This window comes from Zonotrichia leucophrys, chromosome Z (assembly GCF_028769735.1).
Source record: "Zonotrichia leucophrys gambelii isolate GWCS_2022_RI chromosome Z, RI_Zleu_2.0, whole genome shotgun sequence".
NCBI classification, from domain to species: Eukaryota; Metazoa; Chordata; class Aves; order Passeriformes; family Passerellidae; genus Zonotrichia; species Zonotrichia leucophrys.
In genome coordinates, this window is record NC_088200.1 from 75,106,792 (window position 1) to 75,119,444 (window position 12,653).

The window sequence follows — 12,653 nt, forward strand, 5'->3', positions numbered from 1 at the left end:
TTTTGGGGTTCTTTGGTTTTTGGGGTTCTTTGGTTTTTTGTTTTGGTTTGGTTTTTTTTTCGGTTTGGGGTTTTTTTAGTGTTTTTGCTTTGTTTGGTTGGGGTTTTTTGGGGGTTCTTTGTTTTGTTTCTGACCTTATGTAGCAAGGCCGTGTGTTTGAGGCTGCCTGGTGCAGGGAATGCAGCCCCAGTGTGCAAACACAGCAATGCTGGGACCTGTTCTGATGCACATCTCCTGCACACTGATCAGCAGAGGACAGAAATTCTTACACCACGTCCTGTGACACCTCTCATTGCATCATCATTCACCCCTCCCTTACAATTAACACGTTTATTTTCACAACAGCCAGTGAGGTAAGGAGGAAACACAAACCCCAGCAGGTTTTATGCAACTCAGCTTGGTGAGATACAGCCATTGATCTCTGGTGCTTATAATGTTTAACATTTATATTTTAGCCACTACATTCACGGAGGTTGGTTCTGCCCCCACCGTATGCCTCCCTCCTGAGCCAATATGGGTCCCCAAAACAAGGATTAATTACCATTATGAATCACAATCCCAATTCCTTCCTGAGTACTTGACAAGAAAGGAGGCCCTGCTATTTCTCTCAGCCATCAGGTGCTTGTTGGGCCAAAGCAGCACAACTGCAAGACCTCACAAAGCGACACCAAATCGACATAAAAACCTGAAATAATCCCTCCCTTGCCTGCTGCTCCTGACCAAGCTCTCACGAGAGGAGACAATGCTCCAGAAATCAAATGCCATTGATTATCAATTGGTTATCAGCTCCTGCCTGGATCACCCCGGGGCCATCAGCTCTGCTGTTCCCTTCACCCGCACACAAACACTGTGCAAACCCAGAGCACCACAGGGAGTATTTTCTTTTATTTATATATAATTATATCTCTGTTTGCTCTGGGGTGCCCTGACCCCCAGGGCAGCACTGGCTCTGACCCTCATCCATGGAGAAAGTTTCCCAGACTTCAAGACAGACTGGAACCCACAAAAGTAGGAAACAGATTATGGAGAGCAGTGTAGGTGTGTCACTGGGTGAGAAATTGAGGGTTTGGGGTTTTTAGTGTGTTGTGGATGGCAGCAAGATCGAGGGCACAGGGTGTCATCCTGGGTTTCTTCTTCATGCTGCTTCTTCCTTCTTCTCCATGGGTTTGGGTGGCATTTTGTGATTGGGCAGAAAAGTCCCCATTGCAGCTCTGGAGGATCAGTTATTGGGTTAAAAGGGAAAATAATCCAGGTGTCAGTTCTTAATTGGATCGTTTAGTCTTAAAAGCCCTTGTACCAAGAGACTGTTGGCCATTTTGTGCCTTCTAACGAAAAGCTGCAGAACTCAGAGCAGTGAGACTGTTTCACTGATAAGAAATAATAAACACCTGAGTCACAACATGAAATACCACCTCAAGTGCCTTCAATCCAGACCCAGAGAAACCCACACAACTCCTGCATGACAGAGCTGGCGCTGCACAGGTGTCCCACTCTCCCACCACTTCTTCTCCACCATTCCCTCAGGAGAGATCTGCACTTGGCCTGCACAGTTTCGGCTCCTCCCAGCAGATTTATTTATTTATTTATTTATTAATCAGGAGGAAGCATTTTTAATAGCTCACTGAAATTGTTCTGTGAGCGCCAAACTGAAGAGAACATGACTGGTGCAGAAGAAGGCTGCAATTTTCTTGTCATGCCTGATCCTCCATGAATGCACAGGGTTAGAAATAAACCCTGGAGGACATCACACACATCCTGCCAAAGGTGCTGAGCATGATCCCCACAACCCCAGACAGAACACAAAATCTTTGGCATTTGCTGAAACAGCAGAAATAATTTGTGTAAGGCAGAGGAAGTGAGGAGAACTCAGAAAGAAACAGAAACAGCCATCCTAAACTTCCAACAGGTGGGGACCCAGCAAGTCCTGAGACATTCATTTATAAATTAGTTATAAATGAAAAATATAGTTATTGGCTTTCACATTTACATATTGGCTTTTGCAAGTTATTATTTATCATGAATATTCTGATATAGTGCTATTTGTAATTCCTTTTAACTGCTTTTTGATACTGTCAGTTTATGCACTGTGTATCTTATATTCTTTTATAAAGTACATATTATATATATAAACATAAACTTTATAAAAGTATATTTATAAAATATACTTTAATAAATATATAAAAGTATATTTATCACACTACACTTATATAGAAATAGTAGTGTGATAAATATATCTTAGGCCTTAGCATAATATTAAAACAGACACTATGTAATGAAAAAATGCCTTTATTTGTGTCACTAACTCAAACAATAGTATGAAATAACAACGTTGTTTCTCACATTTTATCTGAATTATAAGATTACAGTGACAAAAACCAGAACACCAAGGGAGAAATTTACTACCAACCCTCCAGTTATCAAGTAGTGTCAAAACACCAGAATGGAGAGGAAATAAAATATATCGATTTAATCTACAGGATGGCATGCAGACAAGTCAAAGGGTAAAACCAAGTCAAAGAAATTCCTGGAACATCTAAACTCACAAAAATGTTTCAATATGCATAACTCTCATTAATACACATTTCCCCACTGTAATGAAAATACACAGGAAAATTGTTTTAAGCTAATGGTGTGCCTCTGGCATTTTGGCAAGGCACCCCAGCACTGGATATTGCCCCTTTTATCACTCACTAAACTTTGATTTTAAAAAATTTAAAGAGTGGAACTTGGTTTTGACAAGAGAGAAAACACCAGCAGGGTGGAGAGGTTCAGGACCCAACATGGGTCCTAAAACACAACCTTTTTTTTTTTTAAATATGTAGTGGAGATGATCAGATCTACCACAAAATAAAGAAAAATAACAAAAATCCAACCCCCCCCCCCAAAAAAAAAACCCACACACAAAAACCCCCCAAAAAACCACGCATTAAAAAAAACACCAAAAAGAAAACCCCAACACACTTCCAAAAGTAAAATTAAAAATTATAATCTAGCTCTTTTCAGAATTGGCAGCTTATAACACTTCCTAAAAAAACTCAGTTGGTTCTGAGCTCATGGCAAACACCAAAAGAAACTGAAATGGCTGGACTGACTTGGGGAAGCCTCTGCTTCTATAAATACTGATTCTGTAGCTCAAACAGAAAACCTTGCGGGATTGGTAAATCCAAAAAAAAAAGAAAAAAAATTTAAATTGGAAGCTCAATTGGAAGCATATGTTCCTACACATTCAGTGCAGAGGCACAGTGTTAAAAATACCCATCCCTCAACCAGTAATGACTGAAACACAGAAAGAGCTGGGGAGAGGGGCTCCCCAAAAACCTCACATTCCTGACCCACAGCCCCACCAGCTCTGTTCTCCACCCTGACAAACCCTGGCCCGAAAAAAAACCAGTGAAAAAATTAAAAATCGAGCTTAAAAGTTAAATCAAGGTAAACTAAGATAAACGAAGTACAATTACTCAGTAAGTTAGGGACTGAGCTGCTATTTCTGTGCTCAGAACTTGCTCTGCACAGATCTCCTGGCACATCTGAGGCACTGAGCAGATGAGGCCAAATCGATGCAGCTCCATCAATAAGGGAGACAAAACGAAATGAGCAGCAGCACTGGCTGCGAGACAGGTGGGAGAGTGGAATCCACATTAAACTGTTGGAGTGCTTTATTTGGACTTTATCTGCGTGCTCTCATGCCCACCACGAGCCCCTGGGCACCCCTGGCATGCTGGAGGCTGGCACTGTGGCTCCCATCATTCCCGCAGGGAATTCTGCTCTCCAGGCCCTGGGATTTTGCATTTCCAAGCCAGCTCTGACCTGTGCTTGCAGCCACTGACATTTCACCTGCTGGCCAAGAGCATTTCCCAGCAACTCCACAAACAAGCCCTTGCCAAATGTCATTTGTCTGGGGATCTAATTATCATCCAATAACTTAATTACACATTATGCACTTCTGTTAGAGCACATTGTGATGTTTCAGGATATTACAATGCCTTGCAGGGGAAAGCTGAGGACCTCAGTCCATGTTTTCTATCCAGTAAAACTTTGTCTCACCAAAATCTGATCTTATTACCCGCACTCCTTTTAATTACTTGTGGGGTCTCCTGCTGCCTTTCACCCTCAGGGGGGACCAAAAGTCAAGAACAGAAAACAAAATGGATCAGGCTCAGGTGCCTGACCAAAACCGCCGCACGTGGATGAGGGCAGCCAAAGGTTTAATCATAAACTATTAAATGTCATCAATGTTCTCCAAGCTCTGTCTGTGTGGATCCAACAGACCCCTGAGGAGGGATATCAGGAATAAACCACCCCTCCCTGCAGCTCCATTGTCAGCTCTGCAGGCTCCCCACACACGCACAGCTACAAACAACCCACTTGGCAACACAACACAAGGAACATACATCTTGAAGAGTTGGGAGGAAATGCCTAAATTCTGGCAAATCTGCAAATAAATACGGCTGTGAGATTTCGCCGTCCTTCTCTTTATTCACAAAATGCGCTCACGAAACATTTCTCACAGAGCAGAGCTCAGTCCCTGGGTGGATCACAGAGGAGTTTGTGCTTGTTTGTCTGGTTGCTGGCTTGGCTTGTGTTCTTTTCCATTTGTTTGTTTGTTGGTTTGGGGGTTTCATTAATTTTTGTATTTATTTCTCACCTGTCGCAGACATCTTTTATGAAAAATCCTTTCCTTAGGATTTTTCCTCCTGAGAAGCTGAGAGGCTCAGGAACAAAATGTAAACATTGATTATCTGCTGCTGTGGAATGCAACAGGTGCATCTGGGGTTGGCCTCATGTGGTTGTTTCTAATTAATGGCCAATCACAGTCAGCTGGCTTGGACAGAAAGCCAAGCCACAAACCTTTGTTATCATTCTTTCTGATTCTATTCTTAGGATTTTCTCAGAAGGCTAGCTAAGCTTTCTTGTATTCTTTTAGTATAGTTTTAATGTAATATATACCATACAAAAATAAATCAGCCTTTTGAAACACGGGGTCAGATCCTCGTGTCCCCCCTCATCCTGGGACCCCTGTGAGCACGGTCACACTGCTGCCTTAGGTCAGGGGGATGCTGTAAAAAATTCACTTTTCCTTTCCTCTCAAGGGAAAGAGGGAAGCTCGGTGCCAGTGCCTCGTGCTCTGCTGCCCACCAAAACACAGACCACAGGAATCTGAAATATTTGGGGAACGTGCCCCCACATTCTGATGTCCCCAGCAGGGACTGGGGGACAGGGACAACCGGGGAAGGCGGCCAAGAGCAGGTCACCCCAAAGCTGCCTCCACACAGGAGCACTGAGAGACTCTGCCACCACAGGCAGCTCCCTGCCCACACGCCAGCAGTAAGAATTATGGGCAATACAAATCCTGAAGGTGCCAAAAAACCCCAACACCCCTCAGTCATCTGTTTGAGATTTGCTGATCACTCATATCGCGTGCTGCATTTCTCCCGCCGACCCCAACAGTCATCTACAGTATTAAATGCACAGGATGCTGAGCAACTCAAGGGGGCTGCCCAAAAAAAAAAAAAAAATTTGAATAACTTTTAATAAATTTCATCTTCATTTAAAAATGCCCTTTAAGTGCTGTTGGTTGGTTGAACATTAAAGCAGCTGAAGGTAGAGCAAAGCTGTTGGTGGCATGTGCCAAGCTGTGAGTGTAAAACAGAGAGGATCCACAAAACCACTGTGTCCTCTACAAAACCAGAGCTGCAACAGGCAGAAGAAAAAAAAAATTCAAATGATTGGATTCTGTTAATCTGTGGGGACATGCACCTAATACTGCATTTAATTTTGCTAAGTGGGAGGAAGATTATTGCAGGCAAGACACAAAGAATATCTCTGCTCCAATCATGCAACATTTACAACCTTAAATACTCCGAGGCAGTTATTAATAACAGTATCAGAACATTTCCTCGTATTCAATGCACAGTTACGAAAGAAACTAAACACACAGGCCTCCTCCCAACACGGACAATAATAATCATGTTAATATTTACATTCCTCTAATCACTTGTTTCCAGTAATATTTCAAAAAGTATCTGTGAACTTGCTGGGTAACAAGTGCAAGCCTTCTGTGAGGCTCTGCAGAAAGCACAATTTGGGGCATTTTGCTTTATTTTTGAAAGAGTCTAACCCCCCACTGAGACAGAGCCAGCCATTCTCTTTCCAGAGTTTGGGAAAGAAAAGCAGAAATGTGTTCCCATCCAGACTCCCAGTGCCACAGTGAAAGACCTGTTGGGAGCTGCTCTTGTTTACAGCCCTCAGCTCCCCTGGGAAGAAGCAGTTTAACTAAAATCAGAACCTATCTGCATGCGCTATTTACATGTCCTAATCTGCTGATTTGAAACTCAGCCTCTTCCACGTTGTTATTCCTTCAATAAATCTATGTGTTCCTTTTTCTGCCTGAAATGTGAAATCAGAGTGTACAGCAACACCTGTTTGGTGCTTACAGAAACTCTTCTAAAATCTGAGGGAGATCAAAGCTCAGATTTTTCTTTAAAAACAAGAATTCCCTCCGCAGATCATTCAGTATATGCAGCACGCTCAATTTGATCACACATTTCCAGAATATCACTTGATTCACTCTTTATGCAGTCATTATCAACACAGGCTCTGTACTTTTAACAGATTTTCCTTTGAAGCAAATATCCCTGTGAAGGAAAAAAAAACCCACACTAATATGTTAATGGAAAAGGCAAAATAAGCACATTCTGCCATGGCAATTGTTCCTCAAGCCCTTAATGCTGCAATATCAGAGCAAATCTTGCGAAGGCGTTTGGATCTCCCTCGGAATGGTGGCTCCTGTCACACCTGAACATCCCAGCAGGGTGGAATGTGTCACTGCCCAGCACCTGGGCTGGCTGGGACAGGGACACCACATCTGGACACATCTGGCGGCCCAGCCCAGCCCTCCTCCCACTACTGAGCCCTGGCAATTCACAGAGTTTCAGCTGGCACATGACCTGAGAGTCAGCGCCCAAACATCTGGAAACCAGCACTGAAAGGACCTGCAAGGCAGGGAAAGCAAAATCTGTTTGTCCTACAAGCATTTTCTGTAATCTTTATTATGTAACTTGGACAAAATGCATTGCTTTTTCACATATCCACTCAAGGTATGCTGATGAAGCTCCCTCGTGTGATTAACTCCTCCTTTTCTCTCACATTTGTGTAATTTTATAGCACATATCACTCTGATGTCTATCACATCGCTCTAATTTACTCAGGTAAATAAAACCCAAACTAAAGCAGATAACTTTTGTCTTTCGTCCCTTCTTTGGAGCAAGCTGAGTCTTCAAAAACTGCCACAGAGCTTCTCTCCTTTTTCTTTTTTTTTTTCATTCCATTAATACATTTGTGTGGTGAAATCAAAGCAAATTAAATCTATGCAGTATTTTTTCACTGCCAGGGGTTAGCATGTGCAATATCGACTTTTCATTATCATCTGATTAAAGTTTGCCTGCCTCTGTTAATAAGCTGAAGGTTCGTGGCGTATTGCTTTACACCTTTAAAAATGGGAGCACATTTTCTAAATGAAAGAGACTGCCTAATTTTCAAATGTTTTCATTCTTTTTTTCCTTGCAATGGATCAGTTTTGGCCACTGAGGGAATTTCCTGTACACCCCAGCAGAGATTTGTGTTTGTATGTGTGTTTACAAACAAGGGCGCACTTCAATGATTAAACACCTGTAAAAGCTACTCACACTCAAAAGCTTTGAACAAAGCTTGGGATCAAGCAAAAGGTGAACAGAAAAGGATATTTCCTGATGGTCTCTCTTGAAAATTCAAACAGCATCCCATTTAAAAAAAAAAAAATACAAAACAAAACCGAGGCATTCTTCTGCCTCTTTAATAGCAGCCTGCTATTCTTGAAAGCACCCAACACAGTTGATGTCTGAAGCAATAAAAGCTCAGCTTCCTGCCCTGTAATTATTACTAGATGCAATTATGAACAACTCATTCATCACTATAAAAGCACAACTTAAGGCTCGCAGGCTTAAGGAGGACAGACAGGGAAGGGGTTGGTTTCAGGCAGGTCCCTTGGCCAAGCCGTAATTTACCAACACCGCCGGTAAACAGCCGTAGTAAGCCGGTGTAAAGGAGGCAACATCCATGTCTAATATCATCTGGGATCCTCCAGCACTCCATTTACAACGCCATGAAAACATGCCTCAGAGCAGTTTTCATGGGCAGGACCTGGAGGGTGAACCGCCACCATCCCGGCTCGCCAAAGTTCGCTGGCTCAGCCACGAGGCTGCCTGGGCACACCAGGGTTATTTACAGGTGGGGGTAAAAAACATCAATATAAGGCGAGAGGCTCTGAGCTCTCCCGGCAAAGCTGCCGCTCCAGGACAGCTCAGAGATGCGCTGGGTTTCAGCACACGGCTGCGGTCCGTGTCACTTCCCCACCAGCGTGAGGAAACACCTGCAGCCAGCCCGAAACAGCGCCTGGAACCACCCAAACTTCCCCAAACCCGCCCCGTGCGGGGGGAAAGGCACCGGGGCACGCCAGCACCGGCTTCGAGCACATTGCAAACGAGATCAGGGATTCAGACTGCGAGGCAACAGGAGGTGTGTGGGTACGACACCCGCTCTCTATCCACGCCGAGCGAGCAGAGCGTCCTTCCCTTGCCGGTTATGTAATACACGCGAGTGTTTAACCACTGCTGCTCTGACACACGCATGTCACACAGATCAGCTTTGGGCAGGATCAGCGGGGCCGCCGGGGCGGGAATTGGGCAGGAATTGGGCAGGAATGGGGCCAGTCACGGTCGTCCCCCAGGGAAGGAATCCCACCCGAGCCCCGGGCGGTCCCAGCCCCGCAGCCCCGGGCCGGACCCGGCTCGGGCTCAGTGCCATCAGTGCCATCCCAGGGCTGCCACCCCTGCCCGGCAGGGAGCCCTAGGGATGTCGCGGGCTGCCATCAGCGCAGGGCTCACCTGCCCGGCTGTGTGCCCCCAGAGCACGGCTGGCAGCGGGGCAGCCCCACGGGCAGCAAGGGCTCAGGGACTCCTCACGGTGCCCGGTGCTGCTCTCCGGGACTCTGAGTTTGCTGAGAGACGCACAGCTGCGTTTCTCCACGCGGCACAAGCGCTGGCACCGAGACCACTCCACACCTGCCCTGTGAAACGCCCCTCTCCGGGCAGCGCACCGAAACTCGGCGGCTCTCACAGGGCGTGCAAACACAAGGCTGGGCGAGGAACGAGGAGCCACCGGCGAGCACTCGCAGCCGCCGGCCCCGCTCTTGGCCCGCGCTCGGGAGCCGCCGCTGGCGGGGCCGGGCCGGGCCGGGGGCGGCACCGCCGGGAATGCGAGGGGGCGGCCCGAGGGCCCGCTGTCCCTCCCCGCTGCCCTCCACCCGCGGCTGGGGCGGTACCTGCTTGTCCAGCGCGGCATCCTTGGCGCTGCCCGCGGCGCATCCCTTGGGAGCGGGCACCCGCTCGCAGTTGCAGCCCTCCAGCATGTACATGCCGGCGGGGCGGGCGCTCTGCTCGCCCTCGAAGTAGAAGAGCACGTTTTGGTAGAGGGCGAACCACTTCTCGTGCCAGCGGTTGGTCTCCGCCGTCTTCTTGCTGAGGTAGCCGCGCTTGGTGCCCTCCTTGCGGGCCAGCAGCGCCAGGTACAGGGCGTGCCCCTCGTTGTACCGCACGCTCTTCTGCATCGTGCCCGGAGCCCGCGGCCGCGGCGCAGCCTCGCCGGGCGCTCTCGGAGCAATTCATGGGCTCCGGCACGCACCGACGGGGCGGCCCCGGCCCCGCGCCCCGCCCCGCCCCGCGCCGCCTCCCGCCGCCCCAGGCACCGGCTCCGCCGGCGGCGAGCGGCCCCCCGGGCGCTGACGTGGGGGGATCAGCCGTAAATCCGCTTTGGAGAGCGATTTAAAGAGCAAAGTCGCCGCCGCCGCAGCGCCCGGGTCCCTGCCCCCCGCCACCCTTCCCCCCATCCCCGCATCCCTTCTCTCTCCATCATTCCATCCCTCCATTCCTCCATCTCCCCATCTCTCCATCCCTCCATCCCCCCGTCCCTCCGGGGCTCCCCGCGGGCCCCGCAGCGCTGTCCGTGCCGGCCCGGGAGCCGCGGGGTTGATTTGGGGCTGCCCCGTGGTTTCTCGATAGTTTCCGCCTTTTTCCCGTTCTTCGAGCGAAAATCTTGGAAAGCGGCAGGGCCGGGTGAGCGCGGCCGCCGGAGCCGGGTAACTTCGCTCCCGAGCTGTGGCGAAAGAATTAAAGCAAAAGGCAGCAGGGAAACACAAGAGGAATATCAGAAACCCGTCACTTTTAACGCGAAATTCAGGCCGATAAAAGCGCGGGGCAGCGTCCCGGGGGTCGCCGCATCCCCGCGTGTCCCTGGGCAGGGCGGTGGGCGCAGAGAGAGCCCCCGGCTCGGGCTGGGGGGCTCTTTGGGGCTCGCCTGCCGCAAACGGGACCATTCACAGATCCCGCAGCGCCGGGGAGCGGCACACATGACGGGAACATCTCGGGAGCGAGTGCGAGGGGGCAGCAGGGGCTGGCTCCTGCACCCCGACACCTGCCCACCTTCATCACTGCCAGCAAACTGGCACCCAGAATTGTTTTGCATAAAACACACCAGTATGGAAATTGAGCGAGTTAAACTTCCTCTTAGGGCTCTTTCGGGAAAAGCCTTGGAACTCTTTCATTTGAAAACCTATTTTGCATACGTAGCTCTCGCTGCCTTTCGCTTTGCTGCGTCTCGTGAGTAAAAAAGAAAAAGGAATAAAAATGTGGAAGTTACAATATTCAGTATTGCCGTATAATGAGCAGGATGGGTTAGAAAATATTTCCTGTGTGATCTGTGTCAGCACCTGTGGTTCTGTGCGTTATTTGCAGGAACTACGGGCCTGTGCAGGGTTGTAAGGCTCTCATCTTGTCGACGGACAATTTTGTATTAGAAAAACACAAACAGATGCACAAACCCTGCTGGAATTTCCTTTGCCTTGTGCCTTCTCGCAGTGAAATCAGAGCCCAGCACACCAAGGCCAGGGAAGCCGAGGCTTTGGGCAGGTGTGACAGGAGTGGTGCCCCTGCCAGTGCACCAGCTCCTGTGTGGAATTCCATGGAATTCCTGCAGCAAAGGGCAAGGCAGCCAGAGCAGCGAGCAAGACATCTGACACTCAGTGAGGAGCTGCAGCTTTCCAGAGCAAGCACATCGTACATCACGGGGAAATCCTACAGCAAGAGCCCATCCTTGCCAAGATAAAGTTGCGGGCTTTTGTCCCAGCTGACGTAATTTGTGCTTTAATAAAGCTTTTGCACCAGTCACGAATGATCACACGTCATCTGTTCCACCAGGTCACCTGAGACACACAGAAAAAAATAAATGACAGGAGGTAAATTTTGTTTAGAAAAAAAGAAACAGAGGGTTTTCTTTGACTACATCATTTTCTCCCAGACATGCAGGCACTTTTCCTCAGCTGAAAATGTTGAATATGTCATTGCATAGCAATCTGTAGGAACTAAAAGGAGTCTAATATTCCTGGTCACTACAGTAAATGCTGTCTGTATAACCATCAGCTTGTCCTTTATTGTTCAAGTATGATTTAGTTCTCTCCATGACATTATCTTTATTACTTATCCCTGATCATTCTCATACAAGTACAACTTACGTTTTCTTGCTTTAAATGTCTACAACATATATATGAATGTATATGCTATCTAATACATCCAAATGTCTCTGTGTATCTATATGGGATTATTTTTTAAAATTCTTCATTATCAACATTAAAGAAGGGTTTTTTTGTGCTTTAAAAAAAAAGGAATTCTAGCCCAAATTCATATGTATGAACACGATCAAGTTATATGTGCAAACAGATGTAAAGGAATCCGTGGATGTAATTTATTCCATGGGGCTCTGAGGAAGAGAACATGCAGATAAGCACACTGTTTTACTTTATTTCATATCCCTATCTTCATTTTATTGTATTTTAATTCCAGGGCATTCATTTATGAAAACACATTCCCCAGTGTTGCCAGGATGGGCTCTGAGGACCTCGCTGTAGAACTACAGGGGAAAGTTGTAGTCCTGTTTCAGCAGAGATAATTTGACCCAATTAGGCTACATTTAACCTGAAATTTCCTCTGGGAACTAGTCCCATGCAAGGTGTTCAAAGATGCCATAAGTAGGGAAATACATGGAGTTGTGTTCCACAGCAGTGGAATTGCTGAGTCCCACACCCAGAAGTGACCCTGGGAATTTGGGGAACAGGGCAGTGAGTTGTCAATCCTCTGGGTGACAAAAAAATCTAGAAAATCTAGTTTAGAAATCATGTAAAATTTAGGCCTCTATCCTAAAAAGCACTTCAGAGAAAGTGCTGTTAATGTAAAGGCAGTAAAAACTGTCTAAAGCAATGGAGGAAAAGTTATCAACATTATACTGCTGCTTTTATGTCTGGTTTTGTATATATGTGTTCTACTTTTTATATGTTTATGTCACTAAATCACTATTTGCATTTTCATATCAAGGTAATGTATCAAATACAAAACAGTTCAGTACAGCTGTTGAAGAAGTGCTGCAATATCTTCTGGGGAAAAAAACCCAGTTTCGCTAAGAATGCCCCTCTCTGTCTCTTCTTGCAGATTGTTTGAGAAGCAGAACTGAACCAGTCTCTTCTCTGTGATTTTACTCATTTTTGCTGATCTAATTGTTTGCTCTTCAAG

The 12,653-nt window shown here is 47.0% G+C and overlaps 1 protein-coding gene across 1 annotated transcript in view; it reads right to left on the bottom strand.

Moving 5' to 3' along the window:
• The window catches only part of RASGRF2 (Ras protein specific guanine nucleotide releasing factor 2), a 118,044-nt gene extending 108,341 nt beyond the window's left edge, over nt 1–9,703 (bottom strand). The window contains exon 1 of the mRNA XM_064736809.1: nt 9,359–9,703. Coding sequence (XP_064592879.1) covers nt 9,359–9,643 — 285 coding nt within the window. The 5' untranslated portion in view covers nt 9,644–9,703. The remainder of the gene's footprint in view (nt 1–9,358) is intronic.
• Between the last annotated feature and the right edge of the window lie 2,950 nt (nt 9,704–12,653).